The sequence below is a fragment of the Mixophyes fleayi genome, chromosome 7, assembly GCF_038048845.1.
Source record: "Mixophyes fleayi isolate aMixFle1 chromosome 7, aMixFle1.hap1, whole genome shotgun sequence".
Classification (NCBI taxonomy): Eukaryota; Metazoa; Chordata; class Amphibia; order Anura; family Limnodynastidae; genus Mixophyes; species Mixophyes fleayi.
The window spans coordinates 32,863,842-32,889,675 of NC_134408.1; the positions used below are offsets into that span (position 1 = coordinate 32,863,842).

General features: G+C 38.5%; 1 protein-coding gene across 4 annotated transcripts in view; it reads right to left on the reverse strand.

Annotated features, from left to right (window-relative positions):
* LOC142097611 (putative E3 ubiquitin-protein ligase UNKL) overlaps positions 1-25,834 on the reverse strand; it is a 49,930-nt gene that overhangs the window by 463 nt on the left and 23,633 nt on the right. For 2 of the 4 annotated variants that reach the window (XM_075179607.1, XM_075179608.1), the window contains exons 5-13: positions 24,233-24,368; positions 23,316-23,433; positions 22,996-23,080; positions 20,891-21,057; positions 13,997-14,182; positions 11,139-11,198; positions 8,265-8,442; positions 2,639-2,731; positions 456-686 (exon numbers count right to left, since the gene is read on the reverse strand). In XM_075179607.1, the coding sequence (XP_075035708.1) occupies positions 456-686; positions 2,639-2,731; positions 8,265-8,442; positions 11,139-11,198; positions 13,997-14,182; positions 20,891-21,057; positions 22,996-23,080; positions 23,316-23,433; positions 24,233-24,368 (1,254 nt within the window). The remainder of the gene's footprint in view (positions 1-455; positions 687-2,638; positions 2,732-8,264; positions 8,443-11,138; positions 11,199-13,996; positions 14,183-20,890; positions 21,058-22,995; positions 23,081-23,315; positions 23,434-24,232; positions 24,369-25,834) is intronic. The other 2 variants (XM_075179609.1, XM_075179610.1) reach the window with 1 other exon arrangement.

Consider the following 25,834-nt stretch of genomic DNA (forward strand, 5'->3'; position numbering starts at 1 on the left):
GATTAAAGGCTTTATAAACAGATTAGTGCCAGGCATGCATACTAACCCTAGTCATGTTTCTAGACATGATGTAAGACATATCATGTAGGCAAGTCTATGCAGTATTTGTACGAGAACAATTCTTTAGATTTGCAAACTTGTGAAAGTAGCAACAGTTACATTTAACGTGTTGTAGACTGAAAAAAAAAAAAAGCTATTTTCTACGAGAGCATATTTATATCTCAACGTAAAACGTATTTTGCTGATCTCTCATAATCCTCTTCGGACATCTTAGCAGGAAAGTGCCAAAGCGGCCTATTCTCCAACGATTTTTGTTAAATTCCATGTGTTAAGTATAAAATAATTTCAGTCGTCAGAGACCAAAATTTGTCTACAAGTTTGGTAAAATTAAGAGTACATTTTACCATGTTTAGCCAAGTGGCAACCAAACAGTCTGCATTTTTTTTTTAATGTACCTAAAGAGTTGTGTGAAGAGGTTGAAGTGCCCAAGGCGTTGTGCTCTGACTTCAGTGTCTGTGCCTGTTGCTGGCGTGGAGCCATACTGGAGGCAAGGTAAGACTGCGACAAGGACTGGGAGAGGGAACTTAGAGGAGAGGTTGAAAGAGAAGATGATGAATGGAGAGAGGAGGAACGAGCAAGAGAACCAGGAATATTTACTGGGGCTGAACTTCCCAGTAACCTCTGACCTGAAGAGGAAAAAAAAAAAAAACCATTAGAAATGCCATTATAATAAGACATGAATATAAAGTTATTAAAAATAGGTCACTCTTTACAACAGGAACAGATTAAATGGCTGCTTAGATTCTGAACATAATAAGATTTGTGTGCAGTGAACATGGGGAGCAATTAAAATGGAGGAACTTCAATAGTAATGTTTGGCTCTGTGAGTAACCAAATGCTACACACTGGGCTTCAGAAACCGCTGGAATTATACACAACTGTGCATTACTTGTCTTCTTGCCCTTCTTTGCCAGTATAGTCAATGAAAGCGTAGTTCTACTCATCAAGGAGGAAGGACTGAAAACTGCATTAGTCAGGCTACACGGAGGCTGGGGCTTAACTACGCGATTCACGTTCTTCATTCCCGCTTCAGCCCGGGACAGTAGCTGCTCTTCCAGGAGGATTTTCCAAAATTTGGGAGCCTCCCGCATAGAGTAGGCAAGTATGCCATTTGGAGTCCTGCAGCACTGATGCCTCGCTCCTAGCTTATGGACCAGAAGCTGGAAGGGCAGTGAAGACTGTTCACTGACAAGGCAAACACGAGGTAAGCTGCTGTACAGTCACTGGAGTAGGGTGCAGGGGGAGACATTTTAGGACAAGGGTTAAACCCAAAGTCAAATTTATTCTCATTAGTCATTTAACTTGGAAGCTCAACTCCTGTGTGTTTAGTAGTGTGTGTGGCACCACCCAAAACAGATAAACGCCAGAGGTGTGTAGCGGAATAAAATTATAATGAGCAGATATATACTCCTTATGCATTACATTTCTTTTAACTACAATACTGCTGTTTTGTAGCTTATGCCACACTTATCTTGGACAGGAAAAATGCAACCTGGATGTAAAACACAAAGGTTTTAAACCACACCATAAGATATATAGACATGGAGAGAACTGGATATTCTGACAGTCACCAACTAGCCGGCCCATGAAATACATTTCTGAGGGGCATAAGGATTTGCCATAAGGTGACAGGGCCAAGACAATAGGTAGGAGATAACCTACCAGCAGTTTACTACACACATTAATAACAGGTATTTAAAGGGTTTTACCATGCGGTGAACTGCACTCTATACATGTTACAAAACAAACATTACGCTACTTTTTGTTATAATCTGCCTTGTTTCTTTGTGTGCATTTTACCCTGTGTTATGATTTGCCTTGTTATCCTGTGTGCACATTACCCTGCAGTATCTGTGATTCTCCAGAGGAGCTGCTGTCCGGCCGTTCCTCTATCAGGGGTTAACTAGCACTGCTAGTTAATTATCCACACCTGTTTGTGACCTATATATGCCTGTCTTTTCCTGAAACCCTTTGCTGGTCATTGAAGTTCCTAGCCTGCTCATGTGTCTCTGTTCCTGGATTACCTGCATGTGTCTCTGTTCCTGGTTTCAGTTAAGTTATTGGATGCATTTCTTTATCATTTACTGTTGTTTGCCAAGATCTGGAAATCCATTGTTTCATTCAACTTGAACTATTTACTGTTTATTTGCCTTCCCAGGACTATACCTTTACTGCAATAAACAGTTTAAACATTTATATCATGTGTCTGGCTCCATGGCTGTAATCAAGGAATGGGTTTTGAACAGAACCATAACACTTTTAAGTCAGAGCTAATCCCCTTGTGTGTTAGGACAAACAACTATGCTATGAGAGGACCAGGTTGTCTTGTAGATCCTGATGGAAGCCATTGTGCTTGAACTTGTCTTATTGATGGCCAATGTTCTCATTGGTTCTACTGGCCTAAGAAGGATCTGGAAGAAATATCATGTTGATCACTATGGATATAAATAACATCTAATCTTAGGCCTTGCAACATCTGGAAAGGGGAATAATTAATGACTGCTAATGTGGAAGCAGGCTTACATAGCAAAAAACAATGTATACAATGCAGTGCTAGAAGTACAGGACAAATGCTTACTTGATAACCCCAGGTCACTGTTCTCAGGGTCGTCTAATTCTTTATCTAACGATGTAACATTTATATTGCTAAAATGAAGATCTAGGGCAGAACCTGTTAAATAAAATAGCATGTTAGCAGATATTTCAAACGGATCATTTAAGGTAAACAAAAACAAAAGCATTTCGTTACAATAGACATTGGAAAATTCAAAACCATAAGGAAATCCTATGGCCACCAAGACAATAAAAACACTTCTAGGGGATGATTTTGGGGTTTGTGTCAGACAGCAACACCCAACACAATGAAAACATTTTGGGAGGTAGAAGAATTTTCCATCTGGGCATATCTGATCTTGTTCATCACTCAGTTTTACAGAATACCTGTTGCGCTTGCAAGACACATCTTTATGTACTCAATAAAACAGTTTCAAATGGACATGACCCTGTTCAAAATGGTTCCACAGTGGAATGTGTGACGAAATCCATGTTGAGACATAAATACAGAGTGCACAAGTGTAAAACACTGCACTGGTACTAGAGTATTGTACATGTAGACTGGCAGCAGAATGAGAAGTTTGGGTTCAAGTGTGGCCTCATCAGTGACCTGGAGTAAAAGGGACTTCAAGGCATCTTTTGGCTCAACACCTGTAATCTAAAAGGATGATTCCATTAGATGCGAGTTACCTTGCACCTCCTAGGTGTGCCAGGAAAAATGAGCGAATTAGGACCTATTTCTACATGTAACCATTAGTACATTGTAATTCAGTTACTCTCAGCACATTACATGAGGAAAAATAAAGTGTGAGCCAATTCATATTTAACTGAATCTCCCCTAAGAGAAAGCCAGGCCGATAATTTCCTTTAAAGCAGGCACAGTGGAGATATCCATGCTGTGGCCTGAGCCGGTTTGCTGGGAAACAATGACATTATTGAGGGACCGACTAATATTCACGTGGCCCGACATATTTTTCAGGTAACGGTTCCTAACAAGTCCAGGAAATGGATGTCCCTTACGGTTTGCAAGGTCTACCTTCAAGCTATATGTAGCTGAGGTCACAACTAATGATGTGATAGAAATTTAAATAGAAGGGAATCACCACTCGGATTTTTTGTCTTACAATTCCAAATCATCAGTATTTGTTCTGCTGCCTGGAGTAAGTACACAATAAAGCACAAACTCCAGTTTGAGTCTACCCATTAAGATTTTACTGATCACCAAGATAAAACACTAAGCATTCCTTCTGTCTGTCTGACAATTCCATCAGTTCCATTAGTCTACACTACATCCACCATCTGGTGAACCTAACCGCACTCAGGAACTGTGATACAAACACAAAACTGAATTGCAGAAAGGTGGCATTTAAGTTTACCTGCTTTCCTTCAATACTAAGGGCTTGTTCACAAATTACTTGGATAATATATTTAACATGCTTTCTGTTCCCATCACTGTTAAGAGGAAAACAGCATGCACATTCCTGGGTGGCACAGAAACTAATGGTGTACACCTGCAGGCAACAAAATATCCCAGCCCGTTTATGTTCATATACACAGATCAACTACAACATTAAAACCACCTGCCTAACATTGTATAGGCCCTCCTCGTGCCACGAAAACAGCTATGACCCGTTGGAGCATGGACTCCACAAGACCTCTGAAGGTGTCCTTGAAGGTGTCCTGTGTTATCTGGCACCAAGAAATTAGCAGCAGATCCTTTAAGTCTTGTAAGTTGCGAGGTGGGACCTCCATAGCTCTGACTTGTTTTTTTCAGCACATACCACTGATTCTCAATCAGATGGAGATCTGGGAAATTTAGAGGCCACAACAACCTGAACTCTCATGTTCCTCAAAACCTTCCTGAACAATTATTGCAGTGTGGCAGGGCGCTTTATCCTGCTGAAAGAGGCCACTGCCATCAGGGAATACCATTGCCAAGAAGGAGTGTACTTGGTCTGCAGCAATGTTTAGGTAGATAGTACATGTTAAAGTAACATCCACATAAATGCCAGGATCCAAGCTTTCCTGCAGAACATTGCCCAGAGCATCACCTTCTTCCCATAATGCATCATGGCGCCATCTCTACCCCCGGTAAACGGCACACCCGACCAGCCATAAATTAAAAGGTGATTCATCAGACCAGGCCACCTTCTTCCATTACTCCAGTCTGGTGCTCATGTGCCCATTGTAGGCACTTTCGGTGGTGAACATGGGTCACCATGAGCACTCTGACATATCTGCAGGTATGCAGCCCCCCTGTGTATTCGGACATCTTTTTTGCATACCCAGCATTAACTTTTTCAGCAATTTGTGCTACAGTAGCTCTTCTGTGGGACTGGACCAGAGAGGCTAGCCTTCACTCCCCACACGTATCATTGAGCCTTGGGTTAACCTGGCGACAGGATCATGGGCACCCATGTCCTTTTTTGCAGAACTGTTGGTAGGTACTAGCCACTGCATACCAGGAACACCCCACAAGACCATTGTGGGAGCGCTCTGACCCAGTTGTCTTGCCATCAAAATTTGGCCCTTGTCTAGTCTCGCTCAGATCCTTATGCTTGCTCATTTATCCTGCTTCCAACACATCAACTTCAAGAACTGACTGTACACTTGCTGCCTGATATATCCCAACGTAATCAATTTTATTAACTTCACTTACCAGTTCTTTTTGTAATGGTAATGTTGTGGCTGATCAGTGTATAGAAACGCAGGGCCTGCACTGCTGATGTATTCTCAAAATAAGCCCCCACAGACATGAGATCGGGTGTTGGCGTGGTAAGCACTTTTATTATAATAGTCCACACATCACAGCAGTATGGAAACATGTGTTTTACTTAAAATGAGTCACGCCTTCACCCAAATTGTCTTTGTTTTATCAAATAAAATCACCTTTATATACTGTAAGTCAAATTCTTTATGCCAGCCATAAAGCATTATATACACAGGGTTAATTATAATATACATATATTTTTTATATTACATTCCTTAACATATTCCAATTGCTTAGCATATACCTTTCCTATTACAATTCTCTCATGAACCCCAATGATTTTAAATGAAGTTAGAAATAGATTATAAATCTGAAGCTCTAATGAATGGCATGATGACTACAAATATATGTACATCTTAGTTTATGCATCTAGTCACAATCCTATGTACTTGTGAATTTTATATAACAGCACATTAATGCAATTTACAGAACATTGGATAAGAGAATCAACACATGTACATGTAAAACCCTGGAAAAAGTCAGTATACAAAGGTTTAAAATTCAAACGATGCTATGTACAATATGATGCCAGTTGTAGAAGTGCAGTGATTATTCAAAGTTTGATGCATTGCTGAACAACATACATGATCATGAGATGTATAAATAATAATGCATGCCTGTGTATAACCACAGGTGTGGTAAAAGGAAAGCCCTAGTGTGGTGAGAAGCAGAAGAAATGAAGACATAGTTATGCTTACCAGCTGTGTAAGTGCTGACTCACTGCCTGCAATCCCTGCTCTGCTCATAGACTGTACCAGGCAGCTAATCACAGCAGCTCCCTGGTCATGTGATCACAGGCACACCAAGAGTCTGTCATCAGCTCCCAGGCACAAAGGAGGACTCGCAATATCAGTGTGGAATCCCATGTGCATCACAAGCTACTGCAGCCTGCTGCTTATAGCTTGTATACTGCCTGAAATAGTCCAGGTTATGTACTATTCAGTGCCACAGTTTGTTCTTGGATAGGTGGGATTATAAGAATTAGTTAAAATGCAAAAAGGGAGCACAACCTATTGTTAAATAAATATGAATTAAAAAGACTTAGATTTAGATTTTTTTTTTAAACAAAAAAAAAATAAAAAAAATCTGTCATAATATTAATTATAATAATAAATAAAAAATGCAGAGACTACAAAAAATGTGTTTTATTAGACAGTGAGTTAGCAATGTTCTTATAGTTAATGATTTAAATACTCTGCAATTTTAATAGTGAGTGGTGCCCGACCTCACACCATTTAACTTATTTGAACCTACATAACAACCTTAATAAATTTTGACCATTCTTAACGTAAATGTATAATTGTTCCAAGCTAACAAGTCATCGATGTACAGTATATGTATTATTGTAACTGTTTAACCCCACACCCCACCCCATCCCATAACCCCTTTTTGTACACATAAAATTTTGGAAAAATCCCAATAAGAGACTACTGATAAAAAGGAGTGGGGCTTTATGAGTGCTTTGCCACTCTATAGGTAAGAGATGTTGACAAAGAAAAGAAAAGTGTCAAAGTGCAATCACACAATACATTATCTAATGTGTGACACTCACGTAGGTGCAAGATGCCAACCTCACACTAGCTGGGGTTATGGGAGATGTCCCTTCTGTGACAGGACACTAGTAGGCAGAGAATACTTGTAGGTATGAGGAAGGGTATGATGAACAGTGAGGCTTACAATCTTAAACGGACATCAGTATTACAGTGAAACCTGCGACTGTCACTAATTGCGTAACAGGTAAAATGTGTGTATGTGCTCATTCTACAACTTTATTTTTTGGCAGAATATTTTTATTTCATTAAGCAGCTACAGCTTAAAGTGCCCCTCAAACTTTCAGCCAATGACAAACATTTATTCTGCATAAGACATTAAAAATAGAATAGCTGTAAATCACAGGTAAATTAAAACCTCATTTTTCTACCTAGATGATATACCCGAGGGACCACAACATACATTCACAGATATCCCATGGAAGAGGATTAGCAGATTTTTTTTCTTGCAGGGGTGTTGGGGGTTTTGCAAAAAATATGGGGTTAAAGACAGCAGCAGCTGGCTGGTGCCTGAGCTTGAAAACACATAAAAGTATTTATTTAGGAGCAAAAATAGGTTTGTTGATATAAAAAAAAAAAAAAAAAATGTACAGAAGCAGAGGAGATCACAGAAAAAAAATAAAATAAAAGTGACCATGGTTAAATCAGCTGTATCCAAGAAATGTCTGTTCCGCTTTAGAAATGAGGGCATATAAAAGCGCAACAATAATTTTTTGGAATTTATAGCGAAATGCCGATTAATTTTTTCCCATATACAGCTTTTCATCACATGACGCGCTGTGGGGAGTGTATGTCCTGTAGGTAGATGTCTGGTGCGGTACTGCATTAGAGTCAAAAGGTCCCTAGGGTTGCTGTCGAGGAAAGGGAGTGTGGTGTGGAGGTAGAGTGTAGAATTTGTTACCAATGCTAGAATTTGGAGCTCATTTAAGATAATTTTTAAATATATTACCCTACCTCAAATGTTGATGAACCTTACTAGAATGGTCACTGCAAGTCTATAAACCAAAATCATGTGACAGGCCCAAAAGCAGAGGAAGAGCAATGCACAAGTTGTAGACCTTTCGGCAAGCTGGTAAATAATTCAGCCCTCTTTCTTATGATAGATCACCCCTATTTTATTTTAGTTTTAAAAAAAAAAAAAAAAAAAAAAAATATATATAGATTCTTCCCATCATAGATATTTTAAAATATGCCATGTAGGGACTAGCAGTATTCATACAAAAAAAAAAAAGAAAAAGAAAAAGAAATCAAGGTCACACGGATGCAAAGAAAATAAAATAGTCAATACAAGTGGCCATACTAAACAGTAAAGACGAAACATGTAGGCTTACCTATTACTGATTCAACAGTATTACTAGCAGGGTAGAATGGGAGTGCTTTGGCATTTACACTTGATAGCGCAGTAGGGGATGAACTATCTGAGCCAATACTGGATGCCAGACTAGAAGTTATACTGGACGTTATACTGGAAGCCAGTGGGTTTACCACTGAAAAAACACTGAGATGGCTCTGTTCAAAAAATATATACATGAAATAAGCATAGGTGCATTTTTTTTTTTTGCATACAAAATAAATTGTAACTAAACAAAAAAAATAGAATAAAATCTACTTTTACAAGTAATATGTAGTAAGACGTCTCATTGCCAACACACAGTCGTGGCAGCCATTTTGATGGACGAACCACTTATGTGCCTCAAATTCACTAGTTCCTAGTGCAGGCTTGGCCAACCTGTGGCTCTCCAGGTGTAGTGAAACTACAAGCCCCAGCATGCTTTGCCAGTCGATAGCTGTCACAGCATGCTGGGACTTGTAGTTTCACAAACACCTGCAGAGCCACAGGTTGGCTAGGCCTATTCTAGTAAATTGACAGACAGCATTCAAACTGAACATTATTTGAGGCTACAAAATGCCTGCCTTTAATGAGTGAGGGCGATGGAGACACTTATATTTTGAGAAGTCATCTTAGCAATCACACATCAGTGAAGCATACAATTTACTTCCACAGAGCAACCCGAGGGTAAAACTTTAATGAAAACATGTCATACACAAGGAGAAAATGAGATGCCAACTTCTAGGCCCAAGTAAATGGTGGACCATTTACCAGAATGGTGACTTGCTCATTTCAGCACCATATGGCTACCTCCATTCCCTTCTGTATCATATGTTTGCTGCTATATGTAGGAAAGGTGTCTACAAACTTAAAAGTTTAAAAAATACATTACTAGGACTAGAGTAATAGGGTTTAAAGTACATTACTATGACTAGATTACGTCAACTATTACTTCAGTCTCTGGAGACAAACTAGGGTTATGAAGAATAAACAGTACTTCAGCTGGCCTAAAAAAGGATGGAAGTACAACAGTTGGAATGAGTTGGAAGTTCACACATTAAAGTGAACCGATCTTCTACACATAGGAAGCAGCCATCATGTGCGCTGAGCCAAACAAGAAAAGCAATGTATCAGTTCACCATGATCTGAATTTCTGATCCCCACCGAATTGATTCTGCCCCCAAGATGGCAAACTCCACTGTGTGTAGGCAAAGGGTACACTTTGAAGGGTCTTTTAAGGAATGTTTGAAAAGGGTCTGAGCACCTTATTGTATTCTATTATTATCTCCATGTCATACAAGTTTGTTACGTCCTAAGTTTTGAGTGACAATAGAACCACCTCTAGCCAATCATACGGGAATACTCACAGCAGCACAAAGTGCTTCAGGAGAATGCTGCACTGATTGAGTGGGGGGTAGTTACCGATCCACTTCAGATGTTTTTGAGAACAGAGCAGTGTCATAAGGGGGTGGGAGGAATGGAGGCAAGCCGGAAGCCACAGAGTTCGATAGTAGAAGGAGCAGGGTTCTTCAAAGCAAAGTAGTGATGTTAAGCTCCTGATGCGGGCAGTTTGTGCCGATGTCTATATGAAACCAGAGTTCATACACTCAGCTTGCTCTACTACTATTTTGATCATTAATTCAATATATTACACCAACTCAATTGTATGAAATTGGAGATATTTGTGGTAGCTTTTATTTTCAAACAAGGTGTTATTTCATCCATATGCCAATCAGGAGCCACTCTCCGTGCATACGCCTCAGACAACCGTATGAATCCTACCCACTTCTCCAGTGCACATGGAGCTCTTCATTCTCCTAATGTGACAACAAGGTAGAAGGAGTGGGAGGCTAGATCATGGGAGGAACAAACCCTTTAAAAGAGTTTTTTGCCTACATATGGTTAACCCATTGGTGGTACCTTTATAAAACATTACCTCATACACTATGTCCAAAGGGAGACAACTTAATATATATTTGTTTATATATTAAGTATTTAAGCTACAATGGGTTTCTTAAAAGATTTCAAAACTGACATTATAAAGAATACAAATGAAAGTAGTGCTCAAAATATCAAAACATGGATAAGTGTAACTATGCACGAACGATTCAGTTTCATTAGAAGTTCCAACTCACCAAGACATTTAATGTACTACCAGTACACAAAATAGAACGGACATGAGCAAACTGACATCAAAATTTATAGCATGCTACAACATTTAACATTAGAACACGCACATGGTCATCAGGGAAAAACATTTATGCACTTTTTTAATTTCTAAACTCTTCTTCATCATTATATGCCAACTTCAAGGTTTCATGAAGTGAGAAGTGCAGACACAACAAGTTCCAATGGACTGGAAACGAAACAAAAGTGGATCAGTCATATTATGACCTGTACTAATATTCAGCCCCTCAATTCACTAGGAAGTAGCGACCTCATTAGGCAAAACGATTCCTAGAGAACGGATAACGGATATTGGTTCAGGCCATAAAATGGTTGTGTCTACTGGGAGTAGGCAACATACATATTTTATAAAGTAGCCGATCACTAAAGTACAGCTTGCAAAGATTGCTGATGTTATCCCTCAATAGAGAGTGAGAATAGCAATAAAGACCACACATGCCAACATTACCCATCTCATGGATTTCCAGTTTATTTTTCATCTAATTTATGCTGGAGATCATACAAAATAACCTGTTGAATTACAGAATAAAATTGAAGAATGGAGCAGAGCAAGCGTGACCTTTTGGATGCAGTAGGTACCATTGGCATGTGCAGCATATACAGGCTACAATTACTAGGTTTGAGTGTTGTGCATTTCATAGGTATAACTTCAAGTTGCTATAGAGACTTTAAAAGAAGTTCATCATACCTGTTTATTTTCTTGATCATTCATTTTATAATTATCCAAAGACAGGCACTTGTGTTTTGCCTACAAAGCAAGGAAACATTTGTAACAAGAGGGTTACTTACTGTGTTCACCAGTTATGTTAAGAAAATACAGTAATGCAAAATCCGATTTGGTTATCTGTGCATTTCTATTTCTGCTACAGAAGTGACGTTAAATCTGTCCAAAAACAGCACCTTTACAGACTGTCACTAGTAGAATACACCCACACAGAAAAAGGGGTTCTATATAGGTCCCTTTATTAATTGCCAACTACTGCTTCTGACAGCAAATGGCCAAAACGAAGAATGAAGGGGGCAAGAGAGGGGAGCCTAGCATTGGTCACAAACTCACTAGCACTACCCACTTATCAATGCCACCCACTCCTGCCTGGGAGGCTACCCCCCCATCCTTAAAACATCTCCCGAGTTGATCGCACCCACTGGCTGGTAATGCAAAGGGTTGATATATTCCCATGGGTTTCCTCAGGATATAGCTATAATCTGAGTTACTGTTGTTACACAGGTTATGTTCCTACAACAGCCACGCTACCACCCCCCTAGACAACTAGTAAAACCGTAGCTGCCCCAAGTTAGGGACCCACTGAGTAGAGGCAATAGAATTAAAATATGGTGATGACCTCATACTATTTAAAATAAAACAAAGCAAATTTATTTTTGTTTCTATTTTCCATTTACAAACATGTACCCTTGATAGCAGCACAATCATGAAAATATTTTGGAGCAGTTGGTGGATTATTGAAATTAATGTACAATTCTAATTACTCCAACGTTAATAACGTGCATTTCCATAATAATGTTAAGTAGTTATATTAAAAAAAAGTGGTTATAATAACTTTATTTAGGAATACATTCATAATAACCATTTGGTAAGAAATAGTATACCTCCAAAATTAAATAAAACTTCAGTCATCAGAGAAGTACATGCCCTGATTAAGAACTTGTCCAATGTAAATATGGAGATAAATGAAAACGTATAAATACTTATGTGAAAGACTGACTGTTATATATTTTAATGCTTCACACACAGGGTTAATCTACTACAGAAGCTCTTTTGGCAGGAATTTAGTAGATTTTAATATGTGAAGACCTAAAGGTCAGAATTAAACCATAATACACCATCCACATAAAGCTTCTTTACCAGTCTACCGTTTTGTTTGCATTTCTCCTAATCAGCAAAAACTTTTTAGAATAAAAATAAAGCAATTTGTTCCTGGCAACCTGGACTACTATTGAGCGTCAGATCTTTTACTGGGGAACTCATCTCAAATACGAGAACACACTTGTGGTGATGAGACATCACCACAGTGTAAAAGGACAATCAAAAACTGTAACAATGAAGTATACCAAGTCACCTCAAATAGGTTATTTTGTAGCGGCACTCAATGTTACACTGTCTAGGCAACAAGTTATAAGGACAGGGGCCATAAGATACTTAAGCATCTAGTTAAAGGGATTTTCCATTTCTTTACGGTTTTGGTGTATAGATCTGAATGGTCTTTTCGGTTTTCCATTCGCATTTTTTTAGCTAGTAGAATTATTTTCAATGCCTGGGATAAGACACAAATAAACTCCATCATGATGTCATATCTGTGTCTGCAGCACCTGACAGTGAGCATTACAAAGTACACAAAATACAAGTTAAACCTAAAACCAAGTACAGACCATTATAGAGAATGGAGGTACAGACACGAGACAGAGGGTATAGAGGGCCTTGCTCGTAAAAGCTTACAGTCTTGAGGAAGGGAGGCAAAGTACAGACAATAGGAGATCATGGGGCATGAGTGGACATGGCAGGTAGAGCATGTAGAGGGGGTATATCAGGCAAAGTAAAGGAGGCTAGTAGAAATAAATCTAAGGTTAAACAGAGATATAAAGTGTGTTCCTTTCATCTGAAACGGTTCATATTTAGTGGTCATGCCTAAATGTTCTCCAATGTTAATCTAGTTTTTATTCAGTCAGCTGAACACCAAACACTTACAGCATTTCATTTAGAATTTTAGTTACCAGGATAAAAAGGGCACAGGTATTTGTGTAAACACAACTAAAGGAAGACTCAGGACTAAGTACTGTGAAATAAAAAGATAAATCACGTCAAAACATAACGTTAAACCATTACAAACTTTTTTTCTTCCTTAATCCGGTCTAGAGAAACAAAACCTGGTGGTAATTTTAAAGTACAAAATGTTTCACTATTAGTTAAGAGCTCCACAGTATAGTGAAGTGATATTTAAAGTTTAGATTAAATTATAGGACTTTAAATAAAACCTCATTGCAGCAGAGTTGTAAGATATAATAATGCTTGTAACACGCCAGTGTAGGTGCAGAACCACTTCCTGAATGTGATATGTTCGTCTAAGAGTACAACCTGATAGAACAGCAACATAAATGCGTAGAATTCTTTTTTGCTGTTTTTTGGAAAGGGATGATTAAAAACACATTTGACAATATGCAACATTATTATCGTGTTAGGTACATACCAAAAATATCACTTATTTAAAACAAATCATTCAAAGAGAAACTAATAAGTTACGAATGAGAACTTTGACAGAGGAAAACCATTACTTGGACATAGTTGTTTTATGTAAAGCTCTACGACAGGGAAACTACAAATTGATTATGAACCATTCCATGTTGATAACGTTATGTATTTATTCACATACTTCATTATAAAAAAAGGTCACAATGAAAAAGATTTTCAGTTAAAAGAGACGGACAGGGGCAAGGTTGATGAAAGCATTTACAAATATTAAATAAACTATTTTCCAAGCTGTAAAGAAAAATAAATATAAAATATTTAGATCTGCCCATTTTGACACATACCTGGTCTTCTCGCTCAAAACCTGGTGCCCTCGGATAGTTAGAGCCTGGTGAAGAGACACCTGGGGTGGTAGATTCACAACACAAACCATTTGCTAATGATTTTGGCCTGCCTATGGATCCAACAGGCGAGAAGGAGCTACTGCTCCCTGAGCTGGAGGTAACTGTTGGACTACTACAGCATGAAATCTGTAGAAGAAGAATATGAATACAGAAAACAAATAATAGATATGCCTGATGTTTGTGTAACTGTACATAAAAAAAAAAAATCATAAAAAGGTCAGTCTGTTGCTTTACAGTATCAGCGATATATAGTAAAATGTCACGTGTGAACATTATATACACACACAACATGCAGAGTCATTCTCTAGTTATAAGAGTCAAATATTCAAACCTCGACTCATAATGCACCATTAACACTGTAGACAAACAAAATTACGGTGATCTGGTTTCATCCGCAAACATTCATTTTACTAATTTTAAAGTCAAGGACCACCTACTACTTACAAACATTGGATTACCTGTATATTACTGTTAATGTGAGATCTGCATTTAGCCTCAAACATTGTTTATCGCACAAGAGGCCAATTTTAGAACAAAATAAGTTCTGCATTTGGAAAAAAGCTGGAATTACGATATAAAAAAATAAATAAATAAAAAAAATACACATGTATACTAGAAAATCTCAGTTGCATAGTTTAATACCTCATATACCTGAGCATTGATTATAATTGTTTAATGCCAATTCTTCAATCCCATTAACACACACTGTGTGTACAGGAACTATTCAGTCAGTGTCACACACTGTCAAATTGGACTGCCTGGTAAAATACAATGGAGGTCTATGGGAATATGCTACGTACATAGTACACTGTGCTGCAGGGAGGCTTTGAAAACAAGCTATTTTAAAAGTAGAAACAAAGGAAAGGTTCCATGTACGCTTTTAACTAGTGCTGTTTTCTAATGCCCACATGGTATGAGCCCAGGAAAGAAATGAATAAAAAACAAAACAAAATAAAAAACCCAAAAAACAAAACTCTAAAATCAAATGGACATGATACTCTTCCTCCATTATCTGTGACCTTGGTCTAGCAAAGAAAAATAAAATAAAAAAAAACACTTTCTATAAAAGCATTTAAATACATTTTTCAACCAGTCATAATGACAGCTGTAAAATATAATTTCGGGCATATTAACATGCTCTGTGCTGCACACACTGGAACACATTTGGAACAGGACCATGAACAGGGATCACCTATTATACAAATCACCTTTTGGTCCACCAGCCATTTGCAGAAAATGATAGGGATTTGTCTGATTTGATTATCATGGTGTTCAACATTTTTCTTCTAATTCTGTGATCACTGTCCATTCAGAACAATCCCTCAGCACAGTTTACAAACACAATCTAGTTATCTGCCAAGACTGCAACGTTTTGTGTGATTCATAGCAAAAGCCTAGAAAACTGGAAGACACTACAGGGAACATAAGAAAATGATAAAAGTAAAACAAGTTAAGTTGTGACTAAAAAAAAATGTGAAACTCCGTAAAATAGTGTATATTTATATTTTCACATCCACAACGGTAATAAACATTAGAAGCCCGCACTGTATTATTGCCTATAGCGATATCTGATCTAGTAAATTCATCAGAACTACTGAAGCAAAGAATGAAGATGGCCCCAGGATTTTACCTACTGGCAAAAAGGACATCTGTGAAATCTAGGAGAGAAGCCAACATTTCTATTTTGTGCATAGATCATTGCAATCTGGTAACAATGACTGGACATCACAAACCCAGCCAGCTTACTGTCAGGAATGGTCAGATCAGCACATGTTCTGTCTCTGCAAGGAGTCTTCTGATCAGCTCATCCACCCTTCAATGACATTACTAGTTGCTAAAACATTTTGAATTAGGAGATGCTATTATTTTAACCATAAAGAAGGTGTACATTTAAAAAGATACATTTTCCTTTAATTTTTAAAATTTCATTTATCATTGGTGACTCAGGAACAAAGAACAAAGTTTTTTTTAGTTTTGTTTTAATGAATAATATCCAACCTTGCATCCTGTTATACATAAAAAGTAAAGTTGGCATATCTGACTGCATGGCTAAGCAACCAGACCTATATCTAAAGACAGACCTACACAGGCGGATCACGCTGCTTGGTGCGCGTATTATGCAGTCGTCTGGGCTAGATACATAGGGGTCATCCGCTGTTCTCAACCACTGCGGATGACCCCCTACTGCCCAATGTTGGCTATAATGCAGCAAATATGGTCAGTATTTGTCCTACTTCTATAGATCCAGCCATTAGCATGAGCATCCAGATTCTACAGGACTCGTGCATCTGTAGTGATTGTACACAGTGTGAGATCATGGTCACTGTCCAACCAAAAGGTATGGACTGTGATAGGGAACATTTTGGACCACAGCATGCAGCAATTTGCGCCACTGATATAAAATTACTAATTTGACTGTTGGAATCTCAGTGTCTATAATGACAAAAGTAATAGGTTGCTGTAACCGTTATTTTATTGGAGTGCAACGGCTACTGTAGGTAGAGAAGATACAGAGGAAGTAAAAACAAATAAAAACAATAAATTGGTGAGAAGGGCAATCTAGTAATATACATCAGAATAAAGCCTACATTTCTAAAGTTCCAAGTACTTTCTAGTTCCTATAATAATATTAGAGAGAAGCTAAAGACAGGAGATTAACACAAAAGAAAGCAATAATGTTGCAGGTTCAAAGTATTGGCGCATCCTGTTTGACCCTATTGAAACAAGGAAAATAATAATAATAATAATAATAATAATAATAATAATAATAATAATAATAATTATATATATATATATATACACACACACATACATATACATAATATATACATATACATATATATACACATACATACATACAAGTTAACCCGTGCATGATACTCATGCATTCTAGTCAAATCAAGCTGCTGCATTTGGGCCTAGTCCAGGCCTCCTCAGGGGAAGAGCGTTACTTCCCCACGCAAGCGCCCTTTTTTAACGTGGTTTTGTCCACATGTCATCACCTCATCATTTATCTCCATCACCTCATCCTTCATCAAGCTACTTAAGGTGTTAAAAACTCCCCACTGTCACCCCCGGCAACCACCAACCACTCCCAACTGTCACCACTCCCAACTATATAGGTCAGTGTATAACTCAGCCCGGGCAGGTGGCGCTGCAGCTTGTTTTTTTTGTTTTTCCACACACGCCACTAGGCATTTATATAGTAGATAATTAGTGAGGAAGAAAAAGAAGGGGTGCAAAGAGGAGTACATTTCAAGAAGAAAACATTTAGTAACAGCTTTAAGAGGGAAAAAAAAAAGGCTAAAAGAAATGGAAATAATGGTGCAAAGGGACTCAAACTATGAAAGCTGCATATATAAACCAGGTAAGTGTATAGGTGATTCTTGGGTCAGAGTTCTGTTTGATACCACAATGTTCCCGTCTCATATTATACTCTGCTCTCCTTATGATTGGCTACAGATTGTATCCCTGTCACTTCAAAACTGGTGAAACAAATAAAGGTGTTCTGACCCTAGTCAAATGCACTTTCAAAAATAAATGTGGTTTTATTAGCCATCGATATGGTGATCTCTATCTGCCTGGAAGGTCACTTTTAGCCACACTGGTCACTACAACATCAGAAAAGCTGCAAAGATGAAATAAAATGACTTTGTAAAAGCTGCAAAAAAAATGGCAAAAATCTCACAACAAATATCGTTTCCTTTATCATTTTGACAACACAAAAATCTTTTTCTATCAATATTGAGGCAGACACAGACATCATTTTGTTTCCCATTAACCTTTATTCTTAGTGACAACATATGTACTGTAGCACTGTACACAACTTGCTGCTTCAAAGTCCTAGTGTGAAGAATGAACTTATGTTTGTATTCTAAGGGGCATATTCAATTGATGGCGGGATCGCCGAAAATCCCGCGCTCAAAAAATATTATCGTTATTGCGGTAATCCTGCGTGGGAAAACCGTTAATACGGTAATTTACTTGCTGGGAGCTGCGAGCTGAAATGCAGCGAGATATTACCGTATTAACGGTAATATTTTTTGAGCGCGGGATTTTCGGCGATCCCGCCGTCAATTGATCCCTGCATGGTAGAGGAGCTACATGGATTTTATGAAACCGTAAAGTGAGACCGTAAGGTGATGCTGCAAAGAGGTTTTTTTTTTTATATCAAAATGTAAAACTAGACTCTTTCGTAAGCTTGACTCCTCAAAAAATAACTCCATATTACCTATAACTGTTTACCTTTCAATCATTTGTTAACATCTGTTTAACACACAAAAACGAACAAAAACATAAGATAGCTACTATACAGTAAATATCCCACATGCATGTTGCAGATGATAAGGTCACAGAAAATTAAACATATTATTGCATTTGAGGAATACTTTCCCACTTTCCCGGAATGACAAGGTGGCTCCCGAATTTCAGGGAGTCCTTCTAGACTCCCGAAAAAACAGACATTCCCCTTGGATCCCAGAGGGAGACGGGGCTCAATGACGCAATTCGTATCATTAACCCTGCCGCACAAATCGCAATATTGCATTGGAGGGGGCATGGTGTCACCAGGTCCCCTCCTTCATTGCTGGGAGAACCCGGAGGGGATACAAGAAAAGTTGGTAATTATGCATTTGAGATGCTAGATTATTACTGTGGGGTTTAGAGAGGAAGCATAGATCTAACAGGGTACCCATAAGCCTCCAATAAAATGCTGGGAATCCTTTGTTATTAATTTAGGTTTGTTCTTAACTTTTACCATTATGAGTCAACCATGGTTTTTAGAAAGAACGTGTCAGTTTTACATATAGTTAACAAACTAAAGCATTAGGTACGTTTACAAAAGACAAACAAAACAAAAATGCTTCCTCTATTTGGGAGGTGGGCCACAAAAAACAACCCAGCATGCTACATGCAGAGGCTCAGTCTGCATTATATTAGTGCCCATGTGGCGCTGTCTTTTCTCAATTCACAGCTCTCCTGAGCCTTGCGAACACTCACAAGACAGCGAAGCAGAATGAAGGCAGCGCCCTGGAGCAGCCATCTGCATATAGCATGCTGTTACCCTCTCCTCAGCACAGAGATCACAAAACACTTACATACATACATACACCGAAAACACTATGTAAGCTGCTAATAAAAGCAGGTCTAAGGTAGGAAATGAATCATGCACTATAACCTACACAAAATCTGCTCATCTTTGGAAACAACCACCAAACTTAGCTTTTCCATTCAGTAATACCCCATATAGCAGTATGATAACTTATAATAAACCATAAAACAGTTAAATAGAAATGTAGGAGACTTGTCATCCACCAGCTTTCAGACAGAAAATAGGATTTCTCCATATAACTGTATGTTAAACACACACTAGAACATATGTAACTGTTCTTTCATTCCCCTAAGAAAGTTTACAATGGAAGAAGCCATGTTGTTGAATGAGCAGAAGGTCATCTTCTCTTTCTTTAATACAATTTCAGATGCAACCTTAAAACAAAGTCTCAAACTACTGTATCATTATCCAAAGATAAATTGTGATGAATGAACAGAGATCTCTATCTTTTACAGGTCCATTAGAATATGCAAATATGATTGCAAATAATAGTTGCCTACAGTTCAGAGGACGTCAGATGAAAGATTAAACTACATCATTTTTGGTGGTCTACAATGATTTGTAGAACAATAAATCTACCTATGTGAAGGTAAAAAGAATACTAAAATCGCTTACATTGATTTACCACAATAAGGACATATAAGCAGACTGTCACAGTGGTTGTACATTTATTTTCTCCACAGAAACATGTAGTGTGAGGTAATGAAAACATCAAGGGTCAAACTGTTCATTACTTTGTAGGACTGTGTAATACGGTATTATAAGAGATTTAATCAATTGAAATAAATCAGGTCATATGTAGACTACATTGTGTACAGAGAGCTGAAATGTACCTGCCCACCAATAATGTACAGAAGGCAAAGCACAATACTCTTCTTTGAAAAAGGTTCACTTTGCCTCTTTATTGAGAACATTACTTATATTGCTGTACTCTGCTTGCTTCAAATGTCATTTGGAAATTGAAGCAAAGACGGCTGTTCACTCAGGGGCGCTGTGGTGCCGATCTATCCACGACAGCAGCGTGCAGGAGAGAGAGAGCTGCCGGCACATCCAGGTGGTGATCCAAACTCCTGACCAAGCATGTACAAGAGGACAGGCAGAGGCTCACATTCTACACTAAATTCAAGCAGGACTTGTGCTGGAAGTCATGATCTGCAGCACTTCCAATGGGATGTGCCGTGGAAAAGCTGCAGCTAGTTCTCCAAGCTGTGCCTTAAGACACTGCGGCACTGCCAATGGGATGTGCTGTGGAAAGCTGCAGCTAGTTCTCAAAGTTATGTCTTAACAACTGGAGCAATCTCCCCTTTTCAAAATAGAGAGTGGGGAACAAACGAGTGACACAAAGGTCTTGGTAAAGGACTTCTACGGTTTTTACTAGAGAGGGAGAAATTTTAGGGAAATAAAAAAAAGTTTTATTTTGACTGGAGTTACTCTTAAACTTGTTTTAACCTAGTGTAGCGGCACCAGCGTAGCTGAGAGAACACCACTAATAACAGTGGTAGCCCCCCCCCCCCCCCCTTATTAAGTATCGCCAATCTAAAAGGTTGACTTCTTCCTCCTGCACCAGTTTATATATATCAAATCTGTCACATATTGAAAAGATAGTCTGGAACCTGCCACAATTCAACACAGAAATCCTTGAATCTTTTCAAAAACCAGTCACAAAAAAAATAAAAAAAATACAGTGCTTGAACAATGATAACGACATTTATATTAATACTTACATTTGTGGTTTGTTCGTTGTGATTTAAGATGCTGTTTGTACAACTCATAGTAGTGCTCCAGTCGCTGGAAAGGCCTATACTGTCTGATGAATACAGGGAGGGAGCTGGTTTTAAATGACAACTTGATTGCATCATCACATTCATGGCCTCCTCAGCAGAGGGAATCCCTACAGGACACATTACAAGGATTACTTCTCTATATCCCTCAGAACTGAAAGATGTCCTCTACCTATACAGAACCTTAGAAGAAATAAAGGCTATAAAACACAAACAATGATACACAAAAAAAAGAATCAAATCATTCCATATCCAAGAGCATTCCAGTGACGGTTTCTAAAGCTGGGTAACACACTACAGAAATTTCGACCAACTTTTTATGCCGTGCGATTTTACATGCGACCGATGGTCCGATCGCTCGGTCCATGGACTGCATACACACTAGCCTTGTTTAGGACGATAAAAGGAAGAGTGGACGTCCCTTTAGCGACATTTTTACAGCCATGTTGTTGTGAGCAATGACTGTAATTTCATACTCACTGTTGTGGATTGGTCGGAAGTTTATACACACTACACAGCGGAAACGAGATTGGAGCGAAAATATTAAAACAGTACGACCAACCAAATGAGGCGACAATCATCCATTTGGGCAGACTTTCGACCATCGTGTCACTGCACACACTGACCCGACTTTTGAACGAGTGGTCGTATGTCGGCTGATTTAGCCGATTATTGGATGAAAACTGTGTAGTGTGTACCCAGCTTAAGGCTAAATGCACATGGGACTCAGAAGGAAGGAGAGATGGGTTGAGTACTTATGGATCTCTATGAAGACGCAGGGGCTGTGCACATAGGCACTTTACAGAGAAAGGCGAAGACTGATCTGTGCTCATGTGCAAAACCCCTATAATTAGCCATCACAAATCAGTACTAACAAATCATGTTTAATAATCTGACTGAACACCTATTCTTATTGGCAATTAAAGACCACAGTCTTTGCAATTTTGCCACATTCCAATCTTTTATTTGGAAGATCACAATTTGTGTGTGATGCAGTCAAATTTGCGATAATTTAAAACAAGTATTATTTTTATTTTTTATTTATAGGGCGCCACTAGCTATCCGTAGCGCCGTACAGGGACAGACTGAAACACGATACAGGGTGAGACAGCACGGTACAGTTAACAAAAGGCACAGTAACTCCGAAGCTCAATGTACAGCTAGATGAGAGGGGAGAGCCCCAAGGGGTAGAGAGAGGGGTAGAAGGGCAGGAGGACCTCGTGGAAGAGACAAGGAGCTGAAGAGCAGAGTTAAGGTGGTGGAAACAGAAGGAGAGGAAGTACAATTGTTAACAAATATCCTTCAATAGATAGCAAGAACTCATGAGAGTGGTTAAATGCCCCAAAGAGAATTGAAATTAATATAAAACCATACAATATCTCCAAGGACAAAATACACCCACCCCCCCTCCCCACTTAATACGTAGACTAACTCGTTCTTCCACCCCTCCCCCTTTTTCTGATCATATTAACTAAATACCCATTATGCAAATCCCCACTGTACATAAAGACTCCTCTCACAGCCCCCCCCCCCACATACATTATTATTGTTTGCTTACATGTTAAACATTCAAATACTGTAGCATATGTATCTGTTTAGCACAATATATAACAATTTAGAAACTGGTTTGGAAGCTGAATACAAGCCCCAACAGACAGCGTGGCATTGTACTGTGGGGTTTGAGGACAACTAGAGAATGCGATAAATAAAATGAAGCAGGATAGAGAAGCAGTGTGAGGAATAATGTAGTAAACACAGAATGTCTATTAGATATAGCATTCATTGATAAACCAGTTACTCTATACTCCTTCCCTATAGCGGAAAACTTCCAAGAACTATAAGCAGTTATGCAAACTTTAGTGCCCCTGCCTCCCCCTGAAACAGTCACTAAAACTGTCCATCATACACAGTCCCAGAGCCATCCTGAAGCTGTATAAAGAGGACACACAGAACGGATTTATTCATCACTTACACATATGGCCCTTCTCTTAGTATAAAGCAGAATATACTCTAGCAATGTATATGTATTTTGCTTCTTTATTACTTACGTTCAACATGTGCGAAAGCACAAAAGGGTCCTCTTGGACAGTAGCCAGTTTGCCTCACATCATTGCACTTTGTAGACTTATAAATCTACAGGGAATAAAAAAAAAAAGAAAAAAAAAGAAAAGCAATGCGGTAGATTCACATTGAAAGAAAGCAGGAAAAAGCCATCGCTGAAACATGGTCATAGAATATAGAAACAGAATAAATGACATTTAAAGAACTTAAGATCCTGATAAAATAGGCATTGGGATTATAGAGAATGCAGCCTGTCCTGCATGATGGTAGAAAGCCAGCATTGGCAGATTATAGGAAGGCATCTCACCTCTGGATGGAACTGTTGCTCAGTGCGTGAATGGCAATACTGACAGCTGTCCCCGCTATCACACTTTGATGGCTCTCCCCACTCATCTCCATGTTTAACACTTGGGCATGGTGTGGATCTGAAACAGAAAACAGGTAGGTCAGCAGTATTACACAGTAAAAATAAATGTCACACACACAAAAAATCTAAACTCCACACACACACACACACACACACACACACACAATCATAATGTCCTTTCCACACCAGAGTGCAAGCTGTGTCATGTCATGAACAGGACCCTCCCTACACGGTTTTCTCATCGCAAATTAATTTTTTCAACGTAAATAAATGGACTAATGTATAATGACTTGTGCAATACATAAAAAGTTGATGAAGAATATATGTATGATAAGTGAATGCAATTAGTATGTATTATATGCTATAATATGTATGTAACCTTAAAAAAATAATAATTTGAATATAAAATAAATTTTCTCCTTTCACGTATACATACACATCACACTCAGGTATGGGATCTTTTATTCAGAAACACTCTATGGGGAGGGGTGGGGGGGTGGAATAACGAATTGCTGTAGTTCGCCAAGTATGTAATACACAGTGACTGTGGGCAGATGCACACTTGTGATACTGTATCTGTGAGTAGCACCACTAATCAATTAAATAGGATTGGGGATGACCGTTTAAATTTAATATCACAAACATTTTACAGAGAACCTCAAACTTAGAACCCAAACATTTCAGATAATAGATCCTATATGAAATTATTAAACTAATACTACATGAAAGATAGAATATATATCTATATCCTCTATTTCAGCGATGCCCCGTGTGTATTGGACTATCACATGCCATACAGCAGAATTTATAGTCTTCCGACATGCAGACACGATGATGCTCTGCAATCATCTAAGCACCTGTATTTGAATTTCCTGGGATTGCGTCTCCTATCCCTGCTATTGTGGTAATGTGGGCAGGCGTACCCCTGGCGACAGAGTCTGGGTGGCTTAGTACACTGCTCGGTTTTATAGCTGGCTAGAACAAAATTTGTATCTGTGGGGGGAAATAAAAAAACAGCAATTAAATCATTATACATAAAGTTTAATTTGTGCAGCCTACAGCATTTACATCACTTGCACGAATAGAATTCATTTGAGAAAAAAAAAAGTCCTTGCTGGCTGGTGTTTTTTAAATCATAATAATAAGGAAATAAAACATTATGATTAATAAACTGTACAAGAAATGGTGGCCAAAGGAATTTTTAAGTGACTTAAGACATAATTTGCCGACAATAACTTCAATTATACTGCCACACGAGAGTTTTAGCTCTTAAAACAGTGAAATACTCAATAGGACCTCGCAGTCTTATTTTGGTTCGGATCAGAAATTAATGTTCAAACAATTGACACATTTTCAGGACGTTCTCTCCCTTTCTTACCACAACTTACTTGAATATTGGATTTCACACTCCTGGACTACTAATTTCTGTTCCCTCAGTTTGTTATCACACAAATATTCTAGTCTACTATTAGTTCCAGGTATATTTCTCTTATATTGGACGCGGTTTTCGTCCAATAATCGGCTAAATCAGCCGACATACGACCGCTCGTTCAAAAGTCGGGTCAGTGTGTACAGTGACACGATGGTCGAAAGTCTGCCCAAACGGATGATTGTCGCCTCATTTGGTTGGTCGTACAGTTTTAATATTTTCGCTCCAATCTCGTTTCCGTTGTGTAGTGTGTATAAACTTCCGCCCGATCCACAACAGTGAGTACGAAATTACAGTCATTGCTCACGACATCATGGCTGTAAAAAAGGGACATCCGCTTTTCCCTTTATCGTCCTAAACAAGGCTAGTGTGTATGCAGTCCACGGACCGAGCGATCAGAACATCGATCGCATGTAAAATCGATCGGCATAAAATTTGGTGGAAATTTCTGTAGTGTGTACCTAGCTTTACTCCCCTAGCTTGCTCAGTGTCCTTAATCCCTTTTATTTTCTATTCAGTTGGATTATAATGAAATCAGTTTATCTGTTCTACAAAAAAGAATTGAATAAAAAACAAACGACAGCACTACAGTGTTTATCCACCAGGTGGCAGAGTAAAAATGTGGCATGTATCCACTAAGAAAACAGCTTAATGAAAGAAGAATAAGCATATAAAACAGTAATTTAACATAAACAAAATAATTACCATTTTTGCACAGAAATAAATGTTTTGGTTGTTGAAACACTGTTTTCGTAGCAATTTAAGTTGCAATGGTTTTTGCTTAACTATTTTGACCTTTAAGTCTTCCATTGTCAGAGGGTCCTGTGTTGCACTGTAGAACCATTTGGATCACATACTGTAAGCAGCCCATATATGCTGCTGCACTGTGCAGACATAAATGCAATACAAACAGAGTAAGAATCATCTGCGCTCATGTGTCTTCTTTGCTGCGTGGGGCTGTGGCTTACTCCTCCTTAAAAGCCGTCTGCTCTTGCACAATTGCCAGAGTTGGTCATTACCTTAACACATA